The sequence below is a fragment of the Pogona vitticeps genome, chromosome 2, assembly GCF_051106095.1.
Source record: "Pogona vitticeps strain Pit_001003342236 chromosome 2, PviZW2.1, whole genome shotgun sequence".
Lineage (NCBI taxonomy): Eukaryota > Metazoa > Chordata > Lepidosauria > Squamata > Agamidae > Pogona > Pogona vitticeps.
In genome coordinates this window covers 142,451,502-142,469,303 of record NC_135784.1, presented here as the reverse complement: position 1 = coordinate 142,469,303, position 17,802 = coordinate 142,451,502, and the positions used below count along the sequence as shown (strand labels likewise).

Here is a 17,802-nt window from a genome sequence, read left to right as displayed (position 1 = left end):
TTCTCCTCTTTAGCTCAGTGGCATTATTAGAAGTCTTTGCCTGGTTTTGCTGTCTATCTGATCTCTGGCCAATAAGTGCTTCATATTCCCTAAAGCAAGGTAAATGAGAGCTGGGTAACTTGAACCATATCTAAATACTTTACCCTGTACCAAAGAACTAATTTCAGACCGGTGGGTGTGCAACAGTTTGGCATATGAAGACATTTAGACAAGATGCCTTATAGTGGCATAAGGGGATGGTTAAGCTCACAGTAAATTGGCAAAGTAAACTGGCTAGCCTTCCAGGTAGGCGCCATCTTGGTTTGAATTTAATGGAGCTGGATTTAGGGCCTATTCTGTTAAATGCTTTAAAGTATGTGTAGACCAAGTGATGATTTTATAAGGGAGACAAAACTGAAATATCTTGTCTCATTTGACCTACTGTGTATTTCTGAATCAAAAATGGTGATCAGAAGGTAAGGAGAAAAATGGGCAGAAATAGCTTATATATGCGTTGAAACTATGAACACTAGGGATCGCAGACCTTAAAATCCTGCTGACTGATATTCAGTCCTTTGTAATAGCTGGTAAGGGAATGTAACAGAATATATTACAACCTGACCAAAAGCTGCTTCCAGTTATCCTGGGGATGGATTTATGGAACCCACAAAACAACTGAATGCACAACAGATGCTGTTTGTCCCTATGCAATTTTACAGGTCTCTAGATTCAGCAGTTTGTTGCAAGAATCAGATACCTAAGCTGCATGGGTACATTTAATAATAAACAACCTTTGAATCGAAGAGCTGGAAGGGACCCTTTGGATCACTGAATCCAGACTTCTCAAAGAGGCATGGTGGGGAATTGAACTCCTAACCTCTGGCTTTTCAGCCAGAGACTTAAGCCAGGTATGGTAGCAGAATATGATCTCAGGGCTAAACCTTGGCACAACTTAAATCCTTCTTGTGTCAGGTCAGGAATTCTGATGCCTGAAAATACTGTACCCCTGAGAGCCTTACAGGACTTTATAGATGTCCAGGGAAAAATAAAAAGCCTTTGTTCATTATAGATAGCATTTATCCTAATAAAAGGTTAATTCTGGATTGAACCCAGACAATAATTTCCAATCTTATCAAAATTTATATGGGTATCAAGGTGTAAATCTTTTCATTTTAATAATTCCAGGCAATATCAGCATGTTTAATTCTACAAGCTTTATTTATCTACAGGGCTTCTATGTTGCATAAGCACAAAAATACTTCCCAAATAATGAAAACACCTTGACGTCTTACAGCTATGGAAAAATTGTAAGCACAAATGTTTATAAAATATATGAAAACTAAACTTAAGTTGCAGGCAAATACTTAAGTCAGATTTCAATCCAAAATACAGTAGAATTACCTTTTTAAGAGCAAAAAAGAGCAATGAAAATGTTCCCATTAAATTCTAAAAATGCAGGAACTTATAGCTTAAAAAGGAACATTCAAAAATATTATAATATATATCTAAACTCCAATGTTCTTAATAACATTATACTTTGTTAGCATTTGTAAACCATGTTCAACTGTCAAAATGGTTTCGGTACAGCAACCTTGCTTGGCTGAAGAACTGGCTAATTGTTTTGCAATGACTACAGTAAACTATCATTCAAGCCTCATGTTTTAAAGCACTTTCATTTTCAGTGATACTTTTTCTAAACTCCATTTTATTACTTTTAACACTATACATACAGAATTTCATATCTTGACACTAGTCCAAGTGTTTTGTTTCTCTTCTCTCTCATACCTTGTAATTTTCTTCTGAGTTGTCTACCTGATAGCATCTAAGGAGAGACCTAGGGTTATGGCTGATTGTAGCCATGGAAGTGCTGGGATTAATAGACAATTCAACATGCAAATTAATTCATGATCACCTGAGAGGAAAGAAGTGCTTGTAAACTAACATGCTGGGTAGTTTGCATGACCCCCTTTGTTTTCACGACTAACACTCCTTCTATGGTGGGTAAAGATGTCCCTTGCCTTATCTTCAATTGTTTTTATTGTCTTTGTTAGGCACACAAGCATCTGAGACATCTAAGAAGAAGGATGTACTATTGAACCTCTCCTTATGTCCACAACGTTCTCACAGCTATGTGGCCTGAGAGAACCCACATTTTGTTTTTACTATTTTAACCTTTTTCTTCATTCCGGACCTTCTCGGCAGTGGCCCCTTGCCTCTGGAACAACTTGCCTGTTGAGATCCGCCTGGCACCCTCTCTGAGTGTCTTTAAAAGCAAACTTAAAACATGGCTATTTAGGCAGGCATTTCCTCCTGCTGTATCTTAATATTTACATTTTTTTTACATCTTGCATTCTTGCATATTTATTGGTGCTATTTTTTTTAACTTTTGGAATGCAGCCCAGTGTAGACCATTGGTCTAGATCGGCAGGATATAAATCGAATGAATGAATGAATAAATAAATAAATAAATTCCTTCTATTAAATATTCAATTGTATTTTAATCAGCATATAGTTTAGTTGTTTTCTTATGTTTAACTTATTATATCTTAAATTCTACTACAATATTTTTAATATTGTGAGCCACCTTGGGTCCCTTTATCAGGAGAAAGGTGGCATACAAATAAAACAAAGAAATAATACTCTCTGAGAACCTTTTGTACCTTATTGAAACTTCTGTAACTAAGACCAAGCCTACAACTTGCAGGATCAGTGAATAAAAATCTATGTTCTTTTTGTCTGGGTAATTACTTAAGTTGGTTAAATGCAGTGATGTCTGTGTTTGCAGATGTGCCTAGAGTGGTCGAGTAGACCAGATAGGCGGGGTATAAATCAAATAAATAACTAAATAACTAAATAAATAAATAAATAAATTTTAACTTCTAAGGTTACTAATGTTTCTGTTGTGCAATTAAGGGAATTAAAGATATTATCTGCTGGTAATAAAAAAAACAATAATGTTAGGAAAAGTTGAAGGCAGTAGGAACAAAGGGGAGATGGGTTGACTAAGAAAAAAAGCTCCTAGATCTGTGCAGAGCTTTTTATGATAGGACCTTGAAGATGTCATTAATTCATATATTTGTCTTAAACCAAAAATGACTTAATGGCACCTAACAACAACATGCCCCACGTCAGTAAACAAAAAAGGGGAACAGAAAATATAATTATAACAATAATAATGTAAAAAAACACACACAACCAAGCAAGAATGCCTGGGCTTAGCCCCACAATTATATTTCAGTATGAGTCAACTTTTGGACAGCACTTTATCCTCATCTCTTAAACTAAATCCTGTCTCAGCCTAGGAACAAAGCTAAGTGGCTGGTCACAAGATTTGGCTTCTGGGTAGGGTTGAGGTCCAAAAATCTCTTTGCAGCCCATGGCAAGCAGACATTTGCATTAATATCTTACAGCGAATTCTTATCTTGTACCTATATGTTTGTACTATGAACTGTGTGAGGGGGGAGCCATCTTATTCAGTGAAATAATACCATAACTGCAAAGAATTCCAAATCAGGTTAAGATATTAAATTCAGGGTAATTATAACCATAGACTTTCTTTCACATTAACGGAATGGCCATAAATTGAGTTTGAAAAGAAAATCACAAAAACCAAAGCAGTATATCTGTTTGAAGCTTTGAATGTCAATATAATAACTTAAAGGCCAACATGGAAATTTAACAGAAGGTAATGGAAAAATCTTTAGCTCTGTAGTGAACAGTGTGTGTTCCCTAAATGTAGCAAGAACTGAATGTACCCAGAGGCTACAAACTCCAGTGTGTTTCAGACAAGAGCAGGGGCTGTGACTGGGCCCAGATATTAAGGATGCTGCTGAGGGCAGGTTGTTGTGGGTGACTGCCAGACAGTGGCACCAGAGGTGGCTTTTCACCCAGAGAGGAGCCAACAAAGTCACCCCAGAAGGGATTCCAAACAGGTCACCAACCTTCTGATTCCACGAGCAGAAAAATTACCAGGGAACTTGCTTGCTTAACTTGCTACTATGTTTCCTTGGGGCGGCAGCCTTTCCCCTAACTACAGTACCTAGCAGCTGTTATGTAGGTGGATTTAGAAAAAAAAATTGAGGGGGGCATTTTTCCAAGAACAGCTTCACCTCCCTTTGCTTCTATTAACAGCTTGTCAGGGCTGCAGTAGTTCCTGAGCATTCTGCTGCTTTCTGCAGTGTAGGAGTGAAGAGGGCCTTGGGAGTGTTTTTTCCACCTTCATTGCTGAGTTGGCTTCCCCTCTCCTTACAATTTTGTTAATGTTTTTTCTGGCCCTTTTCACTGTCTCTGCTTTGGGTGCTATACTTTTGTTATTTGCTGGGGATATTTCTTGCAGCTAAGGCTCACAGTACTGCATTTCTTTTCATTTTAATCTCATTCTTGTGGCATGTATACACATGTGGCTAGTTTATGTATTAGCCAACCCTATGTGATAATGTCTCCATCTTTCATGACTTTGCTCTGCTTTTTAAAAAAAACTGGTTTGCTGATTCCAATTTTGGAAAAAAAGACTTGAATTTTTTCCATTAGATTCTTTTATCCACAGTGCAGCTAGTTGGAGAGCATATTTGTGTATTTTCATTCCTCCCCCGCTTTCTCTCTGTTGTTATCAGCCTCTGTCTCTTTCCTTTCTTCTCTCACATCATTTGCATTTTATTTAGTTCATCTTTTTCTTTTGTGACTTACTTTTGTGAGTCATCCCCCTGGGTCTTTTCCTTATTTCTGAATCTGAGATCTGCTTTTTCTTTCTTTTCTTTTCTTTTCCAGTTATTAGCATTTATTCTGATATCCTTGCTGAGCCTTCCTTCTCTGCATTCATCCTCTTTTTACATCTTTCAGCATTCTCCTGCCTACATTGCTGGATCATTCTCTCCCTCTGGATCTCTCAGTTTCCATCTTTCTCCCTGTGTTCATGGTTTTCTTTGGTTGCACTTCTTTTACTTGCTCTGTTTCCATATTAGATCTACTATTATTTGTTATAAAACCTCTCCATCCTTTGGAGCCTCTTATCTATTTTCTGTTTTCTATTTATTCCTCGCTGTGGAACTTCCATCAGAAACTAGATAAGCCCCCTCTCTACAGATATTTAGAAGATTAGTAAGGACAGAACTGCTTAAGGCGGCCTTTGGCGACATCTTAGGCTAATTTCTGAGATGATACAATTGCTATTGATTATTTTTATTATATTATTGTATATTTGGTTTATTATGTTATGGTTTATGTAACTTGTTTTGATTTAAATTATCAGGCGTCAGTCTGAAGTCACCTTTTCAGTTTTAGTTTGTGGTATCATGCATTTTGATTTTTTTAATTATTTGTTTTATGTTTTGACTAATTATGCAAACTGCCTTTAGTGTTCTCACTAACTCAGGCAGTCAAGAAGCTCTGTAAATAAATAAATGTTTTCATTTACCTTCTGAGTGTATCCACTTCACTGATACATTTCCCTTCTCTACACTTTGTAGTACTTCCTCTGTACAAATATTCTGTTCCTTTATACTCACTGGTCTCTTTACCCGGAACTCATTTTCCTTCCATGAACACACGTACATCTCCTTGCAAGGATTTAATCAGTACTCTATGATGTTTCTAGAACTTTTAATGCAGTAGTTCTCAGCCTTTCACCTTCCAGATATTTTGGACTTCAACTCCCAGAATCCTGGCTTTGTTGGCTGTGGCTTCTGGATGTCGAAGCCCAAATACCTTGGCAGTTTGTACTGATTTGGCACATGGCTGGTGTTCTGCAATTCAATGGCCCACCCTCTTTGGTGGGCACCAACTCAGGCAGCACCTGGAGAAGGTGGGACAGGGAAGGCAGGATGTTGCTTGTGAGTGGACATCTGCTCGAGGGGTGGGGTGCTGAACTGCCAAATACCTGTTCAGCTGTCTGCTGAACTGGCACAAACCACTGAACCAACAGTAAATGCCCATTTCTAGTTGAGAACTACTGCCTTAATGCCAAAGCTTGGTTGCTTCTCCCTCTCTCCTGGGTCTTATCTGTCTTCAGATTGTAACCTACAGTGCAGGGTGCACTAGTTTTAACCTGTCTTAACCTAATTACTGCCCATGCTGGTGATGGTGTTAATGTTGATGTTACTGTGTATAGCAATACTACTATTGTTACTATTACTGATATTGCCAGCTCCATTCTAAGAAGAATTTGCGTAGAGTTCTTTAAGCAGAAGTATTGAAGACAATAGATCAAAAGAGTCTTTCCGAAGGCAAAATGAGCGGAAGTATCATTCCCTCATCCTCCCATCTGTATTTGCACTCATGCAGAGAAAAGGCTCCAGGGCTGTACTGTCAAAGCAAATTGCCTAGGAAACCTCAACACAGCCATAATAATAAAAAGGAAGATGAAAGTACCAATATTTGATTCTTTGTGTGCAGATCAAGTGAAAGCTTATACAAGCTGATGGTGCTGTACTTGACAGGTGGAAGCTTACAGCCCACCTGCGTACATGCCAGTCAGAAAGCACAGAGCATGTTTTAAGTCCTGCGGGTTGCACCAAACAGAAGTGAATATTGCTCAGACAGTCAGATTTGGAAAGGCCAAGCTCCAGGGCTACAAAATGAAAGATCCGCAGAAATAAACCAGCTGTCATTCTTTAAATGATAAACTGTCTGAGGTGTAGTAACAGCCTTTCGAGGCACTGAGAGCCCTTCTTTGTGAGTGAGAGTGGGAAAAAAAATCAAAGGCTGCAAAGCATCAGACTTGTACCCCTAAATAATCATGCAGATTTTTTGAAACATTTTGATAAAACATTCCTTAAGGAGCCTTATATGTTAAAAATATGTGCAATATAAACATGAATACAAAATGCTTTAATGCTTATATTTAATACATGTGGTAATAAGTAAATAGTACCCCTATTCTAGTTGTGCTATTTATTAGGAGACATTGGACAACCTATATACATCTATACAAGTTTAGTTGGGGGCGAGACCTGCTCCTCTTTTTTAAAAATTGCATCAGATTATTGGTCCATCTTCCCAAATACTACCTTCCTCTGACAGCACCAGGACTGCAGCAGTTTTCAAAGGCTCCTGGAATCCCCAACATTTTGCCATCTGAGGGCATATGAACCAGATATGCTACAGAACTGAACTGGGCAGACTTCCTATGTGTGTTCTGTCAATGAATAATGTGAACCAAGTGTGTAGTATGTGTCCTCCATTCCTCCTAAAGAACCTGAACTCAAATACTGGTCACTACAGTGGGGCTACTGAACTATTACGATGGTGGGTGGGTTGCTGAAGATCATTCAGTGATCAGGCCAGATTTATGCCAGTTGAAAGAGAATAATCTAATAAAGCAGCCTGGGTAAAAGCCAATCTAGTGCCATTAAAAATATAATTTTCCAGTACAGTCAGTGGGGACAAATAATCTGGCAACCATTGCTGATTTAGAATCACAGAAGTTGTTCTTAAATAGCAGCTACCTGGGTGCTAAAGTTCTTGGTGAAATCAAAGTAACATCTGAAAAGGATTCATTGGGATAAGAGAGCACTGTCATGGACCATTCAGCTTGTGCAAGTAGTTTCAAGCATAGCTGGTCCTGAGGCTTAGGTGTTAGGTGAAATCTGAAATGCCTACCTACTGCTACTAGATGTAATTTAAAAACAAAACAAAACCCAACAACATTATAATGATAAGCAGCTTTCTCAGTCTCAGAAGGATGCTATTTGTGGCATGATCCTGGAATTGTTCTAACCACAGAAAGGAAAAGAATACACCATCCTCCTTTACTTGCTGAGGTTAGTAACTGTTGATGCTTTCTCAAAGTTCTTCTCTGCTCCAGCAGGAGCTGAATTTATGAACGAAACAGTAATGGATACCTTATAATTAGAAAGAGATGATTTGGTGTTTGTAGCGCAAGAGAAACCAGACGTCTTGTAGTGCCTTCCTTCATCTGAAGAAGTGTGCTTGGACACATGAAAGCTTATGAAAAACAAATGTACTTGGTTTTAAAGGTGCTCCAAGCCTTCTGGTTTCTCTGGGGTACTGTTTTTGCTATGAGAACTGAAGAGTTCAGATTTCATGCACAATTGTTCATCTCCATCCTCCCTGGTATATAAATCTCTTGACAAGCTTTTACTGACCTTCAGAAGGAACAAATATCACTTTCATCACATTATTCCCCATGGCTGACAGTCCGTGTTCTTTGTATCCTTTATGTCAATGTTTCAACTAAAAGGTTTTTCAGCCATTGTCAAGTATGCCATTAGAGGTCAAAGCCATATCATCCACGAGCACCCACCCTCCCTGTTTGGCGGAGAGAGGTGGCCACCTCAGGCAGCACATAATGGAACAACGCAATAAAGCGATGTAGCCTGCCTGGCAAGCCTGCTGCCTCCAGATGCTGCAGAACGGGGGGGGGGGGGACTCCCATAGCCATGGTTGAACTGGATTTAACTATTAGTCAAGTCAGCTTTCATACACAGAATGGTATGGCTTGTTCTTTGCTTTAGACAGCAAAATATTTTGGACTGGCCCTGAAGTTCTCTTGAAGAGAACTACTGAGTTTATCTGCTTAATTGCTAGGGAGAAAAAAATCCCAACGTTTTACAGTTTTTAGGACTGGCAGAAGGTTCAGCACTGTTGGACACTTGCCAACGACACTACACCAGTCTCTGACATGTCTCTGACTATCTGATAGCAATTCATTGATACTTTGTTGTCTGAGTGCCCTTTAACTATACAAATGGAGTCGGTGCAGGAGGTTAAGACTCAAAGAGTCTAAAGCCACAAGGGTCTATTATTCCAGTGCTCTGACTGTTAAAAGATGTCTTAGAAGAGGACAATGCCCTCAACTCTTGTTCACTAATTACGGTATAACTGGGCTCCTATTTGTGTTTACATAAGCTTTATATCATTTGCTGTGATAATGGCAACTAACGTAGTACTGGATTCATCCCAACTGTGCAGCTGGACCTGCAACCAGGCACCAGACTGAGACACCCTGGCACTTCATCAGTTTAGCCATGGCACCTTTTGCAGATCTCATTCAAGCACTAGTAAGGATTCTAGGGTATATTTAATTATACAGTGGAGGGGGATGGGCTCCACCAAGGGTAATTCAGGGCCAAGTGCAGTGGGGGAGGTAAAAAATAGTAAAGGGACTAGCTTCTTCTCTGCCAGGCTGAACCATCTCTACACTTACCAGAAAAGCAAAGGTCATAGTATTTGCTGTCCATTCTCCAGTAGTGGAAAAGTATTACATCTAAGAGAATTATATTTTCTTTCACTTCTTTCAATACAAGGAACAGCATATCTCAAAACAAATGTTGGCTTAGTGGCAGTAAACTATAGTCTGCTGTCCTTTGAATGGGACAATAAATAAAGACAGAGCTCCCACACCATATTTACAAAGCAGGAGAAATGGATTTATGCACAGAAAATTGCTAGATGGGGAAATAATCCTGCATAGCAATAAGTTTAGAACACAATGAAATCTTTCCCTTGATGTTTTTTTTCCTTTCTTTTAAGCTTTCTATCTCACTAGTAAGACTTGGTCTGGCTTGTTTCTTCCCTTCCTCCCTTTTAACTTTAGAACTATTAGAGACACAAGCCTAAATTTAGGATTACTATCTCCAAAATTCTGAAAGTGAGGGATAATAGTTGAGAAGAAGATGCAGGCAATTGCCAGACATCTTGGTTATGCTCTGCAAAGATCAACATCCAGCTCTGCAACACTGTGCCTCTCACACATCCGTGACCCCGTGCCTAAGAACAGTATATTCTATATTTGCATTTTTGGCCAGCTAGCAGAGTGAACTGACAAGCTTTCAACTTCTCTAAGGACCTCCTTTTACGGCAGGCTTGTAAGTGCAATTCAAATCCCTTGGCTCTAAGGAACTAGGTTGCTCTTTTCTTCTCCCATCCGCATATTGGAGCAGGACTTAATTGCAGTGCAAAAATGCCAATGTGAAGAGCAAAAACCTCACTGCTGTTTATCTACCAGAGATAAGATTTTTAAACAAGAGAGTGCAAAATCATCTTTTGACAGGAAAATGTTGCATAAATATTCAGAGGCCCTTGTTCATTTTCCTCCCCGCTTGCCTACCTGACACTCATGATGTTTCCTTCAGGATGTTTCTGCAAATATGCTTTCACCACCCAGGCTGTATGCTCTCGATACGTCATCACACGGCTAGAAAACAGAGAAGAGGAACTTTGCAAGGCAGATCTAGAGAAAGCTCAGGAATGACTGTACTGCCACTTCAAAAGAAACCATCTGCATGTGGGGGACTAGCTTCCCAGTTAAGTAAAATTGAATCAGAGAATGAGTTTAGACATCATATTTTTCAGGTGGATGCCCTTGTAAAGGCTGGGCTTGGCCACAAAGAGCAGGAGAGGAAATGGCAGGTGAGGAGAGAAAGCAAGAGGCCACCATCTTTGGGTTCATAATAAGGAGGTAACAGAAACATTGTTCTCCCTTATAAGTATTTTCAATAATTTTCATATGTATTTCAGAGAGAAATAAATCTATACAATATTGTTATGCTCTCCCCCACTTTTTTGTAGCCTCCAATTTATGGCTACCTTATGAATGGGTGACTTCCAAAACTGTCCTCAACAACCCTGCTCAGCTCTTGTAAACTCAAGCCTGTGGTGTCCTTTAGTGAATCAGTCCATCTTGTATTTGCTCTTCCTCTTTTCCTGCTGTATTTTCCTGCTTGTATTTGCTCTTTCCACTTTTCCCAGCATTACTGTCTTTTCCAGAGTCTAGCCTTCTCATTACATGCTTAGCCTCAGCTTCAACGTTTTTGCCTCCAGAGATAGTCCAGGCTTTATGTGATCTATGATCAGCTTGTTGATCTTTCGTTAGTCCAGGGTATTCGCAAAGCTCTCCTCCAGTAGCATGTCTTAAATAAATCAATTTTTCCCCTATCAGCTTTCTTTACTGTCCAACCTTCACACCCATACATGATGATTGGAAATACAAGAATGTGGATGATCTTGGCCTTGGTATCCAATGACACCATTTTGATTATCTTTTCTAGTTCATTCATTGCTGCTTTCCCGAATCTGAGTCATCTGTTTTCTTGGCGGCAGTCTCCATTTGGACTGAAGATTAAACCAAGATTTATACAATGTTTAATTACTTCAATTTCTTCATTGTCAGCATTAATGTTGCATAGTTCTTCTGAAGTCATGATTTCTGTCTCCTTAATGTTCAATTGCAGTCCTTTTTTGGCACATTCTTCTTTCATTTTCATCAGAACTTGTTTGAAGTCACTGCTCCTTTCTGCCAGCAATACGTCATCATCTGCATATCTTAATTTACTGATTTCACTCCTCCTTCATCTGAATCTAATCCCACTTTTTATATATGAATTTGTGAATGTTGACAGAGTCAGTCTCTGTGACATGAAATAGTTCTATGGATATATTATCTTCCCTGCTGATCTAGTTCTTCCAAGTGCTTTCAGAGCAGCTTTCATTTCTCTTTCTGAAATTGCAGGTTCTTTGTCACCAAACAGTTTAAACAATCCACTTCTTGCTTTATGGTTTCCAGTTTATCTTGATTCTTACTTCTAACAGTTCATGTGCCAGTTGCATGTGCTATGGAGCATTGGAATTCCTTTCAACTCTGTACATGTCAGCCAACAGACACTCCTCTTTTTTAACCTCCCAAAGGTGATTTCTCTTACAGCTCAGAATGATTTAAAAAGCCCCTGTACCATGCTGTAACATCTGTTCCCAGGCCACAGAATTTTGCAGAAGTATAGTTTGATTCCCAGTATGGTGTTGTGGATAGTATGACGGACTAGGGACTCTGGAGAACATGGTTTGAATCCCCACTCGGCCATGGAAACTGAATGGGGGTGTAGAAATGGTAAAAACACTCCTTAAATAGTTTACTTACCTCGAAAACTCTATTAGGGTTTCTGTAAGTCAGTCCTGACTTGACAACACAGAACACACACACACACACACACACACACACACAGGCATGCACTCACGTTCACACACACAGTTTGACAGGTAAATACCTGAACAACTATAGTTTGCAGGATGCTGACAGAAGTTTAAGATTTGACTAAGGTTAGTGCTAGAGGGTAGATGGAGCTTGAATTGAGGCCTCTGTGGTCTAAGCCTAATTGCAGAGCCATATTACAAATTGATCCACTCCACACTGTAATTTACAAACTCTAGAAAGCAGGGAAAGAGGAAGACCAAATAAGAGATAGATTGACTCCTCAAAGCAACTATAAGTTTGAGTTTGCGAGAGCTGAGCAGGACATAACAACAACAACAACAAAAACAACAGAAATTAATTGCTAGGACTATGTTTCTTGTTAATTTCCAATAGGGGAAGGCTTCTTTTCTTCAGATTCATCAGACTTTAAGATGGGATGCAAGTGGCTAGTGGGGCAGGGAGGAAGAGTTAGGCATGTATCTTCACCAGATAACATTTATGTAGGATGATTTTCATTATGCCATTTCAAATTGTTATGTAAAAACAGAGTCTGGAGTGGTTCACGGAAACTCAGTCACTAGAATTGGAGATGGAGTTGTACATTTTTCCTTGAGGAAAAAGCAGCATTCAATATTCTTCCCGCATTACATCATCAAGCACTGCAATCAGCTTAAAAGAACATTGGAAGGGCCTGTTAGATCGGTCATTTCTAATGTGTTTAAAGGCATTAAAAAACAACAAAAAGAACAAGGTGAAGCATTATTTGTTGGTTGCAGAAAGGAGATGGATGCCTTACCATTCACTGAGAGCCATCCGCCTGTCATAGACACGAATGGAGCCATCACCTAGCCCTGCTACAATGAGGGAGCGATGAGAGTCACATGATAGGCTGGTGACACAGCTGTCAGCCCCCGTGGGAATATCCTAAGGTAGAAACACAAATGAAAGTTGAAAGGACAAGGAATTTTCAGGTGCACAGGAAATACAGCACAGAAACTGTACTTGAGCACTGATACAGAAAAATCTTACATACAGGTCTGTTAATAGGGCCACAGCAGCTGCTGATCTAAGAGGGTGAGCAGGCAGGATGAGGTGTTCTCTAATAGTTTATGGCTTTGAAGGTCAATACAAACTCTACACGTTGGGCTCAGAATTCTACTGGCAAATGGGGCAAGTGATGAATGGTCCAGCCAGCTGGCCCCACCAACACTGGGATGGCAGCATTTTCTACCAGTAGAATTTTCAAAACCATCTTTACAGGCAGCCTCACACACTATGCATTGCAGCAACTCAGCCTGGATGTCACTAGAGTGTGGATCACTAAGACAAGATCTGCTTTTTTGCAGAGGTGATTGTATACCAGGCTAAGATGGTATCAGATCTGCCTAGTTCTGAAGACTGCTACCAGCAGCAGCAGCAGCAGCAGCAGCAGCAGCAGAGTTTCCTTAATTAGTGCAGAACAGGTGAACTTTCAAACTAAAGATTTCAGATGAAGTCCACCTCTAAGACCAGTTGGAATTCTCCTCCAGAGGAGCAGGCTTCTTCATCTGCAACACTTTAGATACGTCTCGATTTAAGACCCAGCTTATTTACTCCCATTCACATTAAAATGACTAGCTGTCATTATAATTAATACTGGCTCAAATTTTGGTTCAGGAGGATCAGGTAGCTATAGAAATCAGTTACAGCTGTGCAGATGACCTTCTGGAAATACAAATAATGTATAGTTTTAAATTAAGAAGTGAAGTGCAAAATATTCCATAGAAAATGACTGTGGCAGAACTAGGACACCTATGAGATTTCCAGAGCAGGACTACAAGACTAAGTTAGCTATGTCCTTTCATTCCAAAAGAAAAAAAAAAGAAAAAAAAAAAGACAAAGGCACAAGTATGATTATTAAAACAACTGCAAGTTGCTCACATAGAGATTTAGCAATTTACAGAAATGAGCTGGCCACTGTAGTGATCCATGTCTGTTTCTTTAGAATGTTTTCTCCCAGTTCTGCTGAGAAATAGCATACCTCAAAATTCATTTATATCCTTTGACTGTCTCATGGAGGCCTCATGAAGGTACTGTACTCAGTATTGCAGCACCTTCCATCTAGCTCATGGTGAGATAGATGGAGTCAGCAGCTCACCCATGAGGACCCAATGATCTTCAGTTTGCCACCACCATTGTTTCCAAAGAAAGGTTTTGCAGCAGAACAGTGGAATTTGGTAACCAAATACTGTATACAGACAGTTCAGTACATAGCAACACCTACCAAATGAAATAATGTAAAGGAGTATCTATATAGTGACCAGAGTACTAAACTGGGTAAGTTTACCTATTTACTTTTTTAGAGTAGACTATGTCTAAATGGGCGGCATATAAGCTCAATAAATGAATGAATGAATGAATGAATGAATAAATAAATAAATAAATAAATAAATAGTAGTTATAACCTGCCTTTGTTTTATAATGGAATCGAGGCAACACATGTGGGATTTATTTATTTATATCCCGCCTATCTGGTCTTACGACCACTCTAGGCGGCTTACAAACACAAGGAGCAACAAGTAAATATAAAAAAAGAAATTATAACATCAAAAGCCAGTCCTTCCAGTCAGTCACTCACCAGATAAAACCTAACAGGTTTAGCAAGATAACTTGTCAGGGTATTCCTGGGGTCTCATGGTGCAGCAGGAATGGTTGCCTGCTACCTTTGAAGCCTTTATGGGCTATGCTAGCTTATCCTGAGGAGTGCCTTTCTCTCATGCAGACCTCATCTCCACAAAACATCTATTGCAGCCCTACTTACTTTGTGTTCTCTCCACCTGTAATGTTCGAACTGTTGCTGCACTGGGTGCGGTCTGAAGAAGTGGTCTTGTCCAAAAAAGCTCACATTAAAATATAGCAGTCAGTCTTTAAGGTGCCACAACATTTTTGTCTTCTTTATTTTTTATTTTTCTTTTCTTTATGCTTGATATGCCACCACAGAGTAACATTCCTACGTCTTCTAAAATTTGTTTTGTATGTTGCTTTGGGCAATTTTCAATTGCAAATGTAGGTAATAAATGTCAATCATTCCAGGATGTACTGTAAGGGACAGTGCCACTTCAGTCAGAGATGCACTTGGTGAAGTGGACTGTGGTCGACACAGGTTTATGACACAACACATGTCTATACCTTTAAGGTACTGCAAGCCTCTTGTGCCTTTAGGCTGTTACTTTGTCTTCAGCAGTTCTGATTTTTGTTTTAGAAAAAAAATAAACTGGGCTATTTTACACTTAAATGCACATTGAAATACCTGAAACTGGGGTTACAAGTCTTTTTTTCTGATCCGAGGCACATATCTCAGGAAGTCACAAGTGTTTAATCAGCTTCCTGATGAGTATATTCAGAAACTGACTCATTATCTACTAACTGACCTTTGCAATGGAACAAGCGTGCAAAGCAGCTCTTCACTGTGATTATCCACTTATTAAAAAAAATCTAACTAGTTAAGATTAATGTCTAGGAGTTTTGATCTCCATAGAACATCTTTATCCTTGACCAACTATAAATGTGCATGAAAGGGCAGTAAAGATAGATGCCTGTAAAACCTATTTAAATACATACACAACACTTCCCTGAAGCGAAATAAATCTGTACTTGCTGCAAATGCAGTTGGCAGTTACACAGCACATGCAGGAAGTTCAAACATAAATGACGGGAGAAGCAGAACATATTACAGGAAGCTACTGCCATTTAAACAAGTACTATTAAAGAAAGACGCTAACAGAGCAATAGCTGTTTGCTGTGTATTAAATGGAACCACAGATACCATAGAAGCAGATTAAATATCTCTTGAAGAAGAACAACAACACTGGAAAGGAACAGACGTTCAGAAGACCTGTTGAGAAGATCTTCATTATGTGCTTAACCAAACAGCAAAAGGGAGTTGCTGTAAGTTGTAGAAATACAAGCAGTGCAATGAATACATATTGTCTTTGTACTTCACAATTTCTGTGCTGCATTGTATAAGTTGATTCCAGGAGTACATAACCTGCCTTGAACTCTAAAGCCCTGCATTATCTCTGGGGAGAAGGAAAGAAAGGCCATTACCAGAAAATGTTTCCTTTGACATGCTCCCTTTTTTTCAAACCTTGCAGCAGTTGCTTCCAAGCCCTTTTAAACCTCTTTGGGGCATATAATGCTCCCTCATGTTTTTATGGAAAGTAAATTGAGACAGAAGGTAATTAAGAAACATGCAAGATGAAACAGCGCAAGGCCATGATCAAGGTCAGAACACTCCTGGAGGCTGTTTTAGGATTCAACATACCCTGCGTCTATGCTCTGCACAAAAATTGTTAGGACAAAAATCAAGGTCTGCAACTTTAGTGAAATAATAACTTTGCAATATAATAAATGCAAACAGCAAGGGCCAAAATTGTTGGAATGTCCCCCAAAGTGATGTCATTTTTTAAACACTATAGCTCTTTCCTCTTTATCTGCTATACTGAAAAGTGCTGCATGGAATAATAACGGTGCAGCTGTGGAAATGAAAAACAGTTTTAATTAAGCAATCAAAAAATTGAGCTAGATTTTCAAACTAGGATAATAATCAAAACAGACTCTTTAGAACTGTGTGAGCTAATTTCACACCTTCTTCCTGTTTTTTTGCTCCTGGGAGCCTAGCCACCTTCTCTAAACATTTGCTTGATAAAAAAATTGGATGAACTACTTGCTGAAGACAACTATCCAGGATTGCCAGCCTCTTATTCAGATGAGTCTGTAGATACAGAGGGGCCCTCACCAATAAATCAACAGGTCTTGCCTCCTCAGAGGACTGGGACAAGACCATAGTGCTGTCTGCTAACACACTTTCAGTCAAGACTTTAATCTAAATTAGATGTTTGTCCACAGCATGCAGAGAAAAGACTCAAGGGTAAAAAGATGCTTGAGGAACAGATAGCTCCAGATGATTCAGATGAATAAGCAAACCTTTGGGCTGCAAGCGAAAGCAATACCGCTATGGGCCAGATAGAGTATTTCTGCAACCTGTTCACTCTCTCCCTTCTTCATCCACTGAGTTCTATCTTTATAATGTAATTGAGTTTTGTCATATGCAGGCAGCTCATTGTATTGGCAGCTATTTAGTAGCCTGTCAATCCAGAGCACAGTGGAGAGGCACAACATTTCCCCCCATATGACAGAAGAGCATCCTCCAAGAAGGTATTTTAATCAGCAAGGCTCATACTCATTTGGATATTATTCAAATTTGCATGAGCAGGGAACCACTTGACATGTGATTCTTTGTTGTGCTTCACTTTGAATGGACAGAGGTTTGGCATGACACTGCAGTAACAGGTCAGCAGGGATCAGATGTCACAAAAGACCACTGGGTTTCAACCAAGTTCTTTAAAACATTTGTTTCAAATGAAGTTCCTCAGCCTGAGCAACCCACAGCTGAAGAGTAGCTTCAGTTCCTCCCCTACAGCTCACCCCTGCTTATCTGAGTACCTCCTCAGTCTTCTGCTTTGTAGGTTCCACTATCTATCCATAACTGTTTGCCTGTCCCTGACAGACTGTATTCCTGGTCATTTTAGTTCAAATGAAATCTTGTTGTGCAATGTGCTATTTTAATACAATTATTGAACCAGCAGACAGTGTTATTGAAGTGATTTTGAATACTGTCTTTCTTCAAGACAATGATTTCTACAGCTAACCTAGTAATCAACAGCTGTGGCAATTTTTGTATATCTTATTTAGGTGTATAGATATTCTCACCACCTGTGGTGATTCCACTATCAACCTGATATCTGATGTATTCTCAGTGACTGGAAGAATGAGAAACAGGCATTTCTGAATATGAATGTCTACAGTTCAACTTTTCCAGGTTTTGCAGGATGATTAAGCTTGGATTCCTTGAATCA

At 39.3% G+C, this 17,802-nt stretch overlaps 1 protein-coding gene and 1 long non-coding RNA gene across 3 annotated transcripts in view; one reads left to right on the top strand and one right to left on the bottom strand.

Moving 5' to 3' along the window:
* Window positions 1-17,802, bottom strand: part of RPTOR (regulatory associated protein of MTOR complex 1) — a 459,589-nt gene that overhangs the window by 4,727 nt on the left and 437,060 nt on the right. For both annotated transcript variants that reach the window (XM_020813521.3, XM_020813530.3), the window contains 2 exons: window positions 12,702-12,829; window positions 10,046-10,132 (listed from right to left, as the gene is read on the bottom strand). In XM_020813521.3, coding sequence (XP_020669180.1) covers window positions 10,046-10,132; window positions 12,702-12,829 — 215 coding nt within the window. The remainder of the gene's footprint in view (window positions 1-10,045; window positions 10,133-12,701; window positions 12,830-17,802) is intronic.
* Window positions 14-2,794, top strand: LOC110090089 (uncharacterized). The gene is made up of 3 exons (XR_013541044.1): window positions 14-99; window positions 1,209-1,286; window positions 2,031-2,794. It is a non-coding gene; the product is annotated as an uncharacterized LOC110090089 (long non-coding RNA).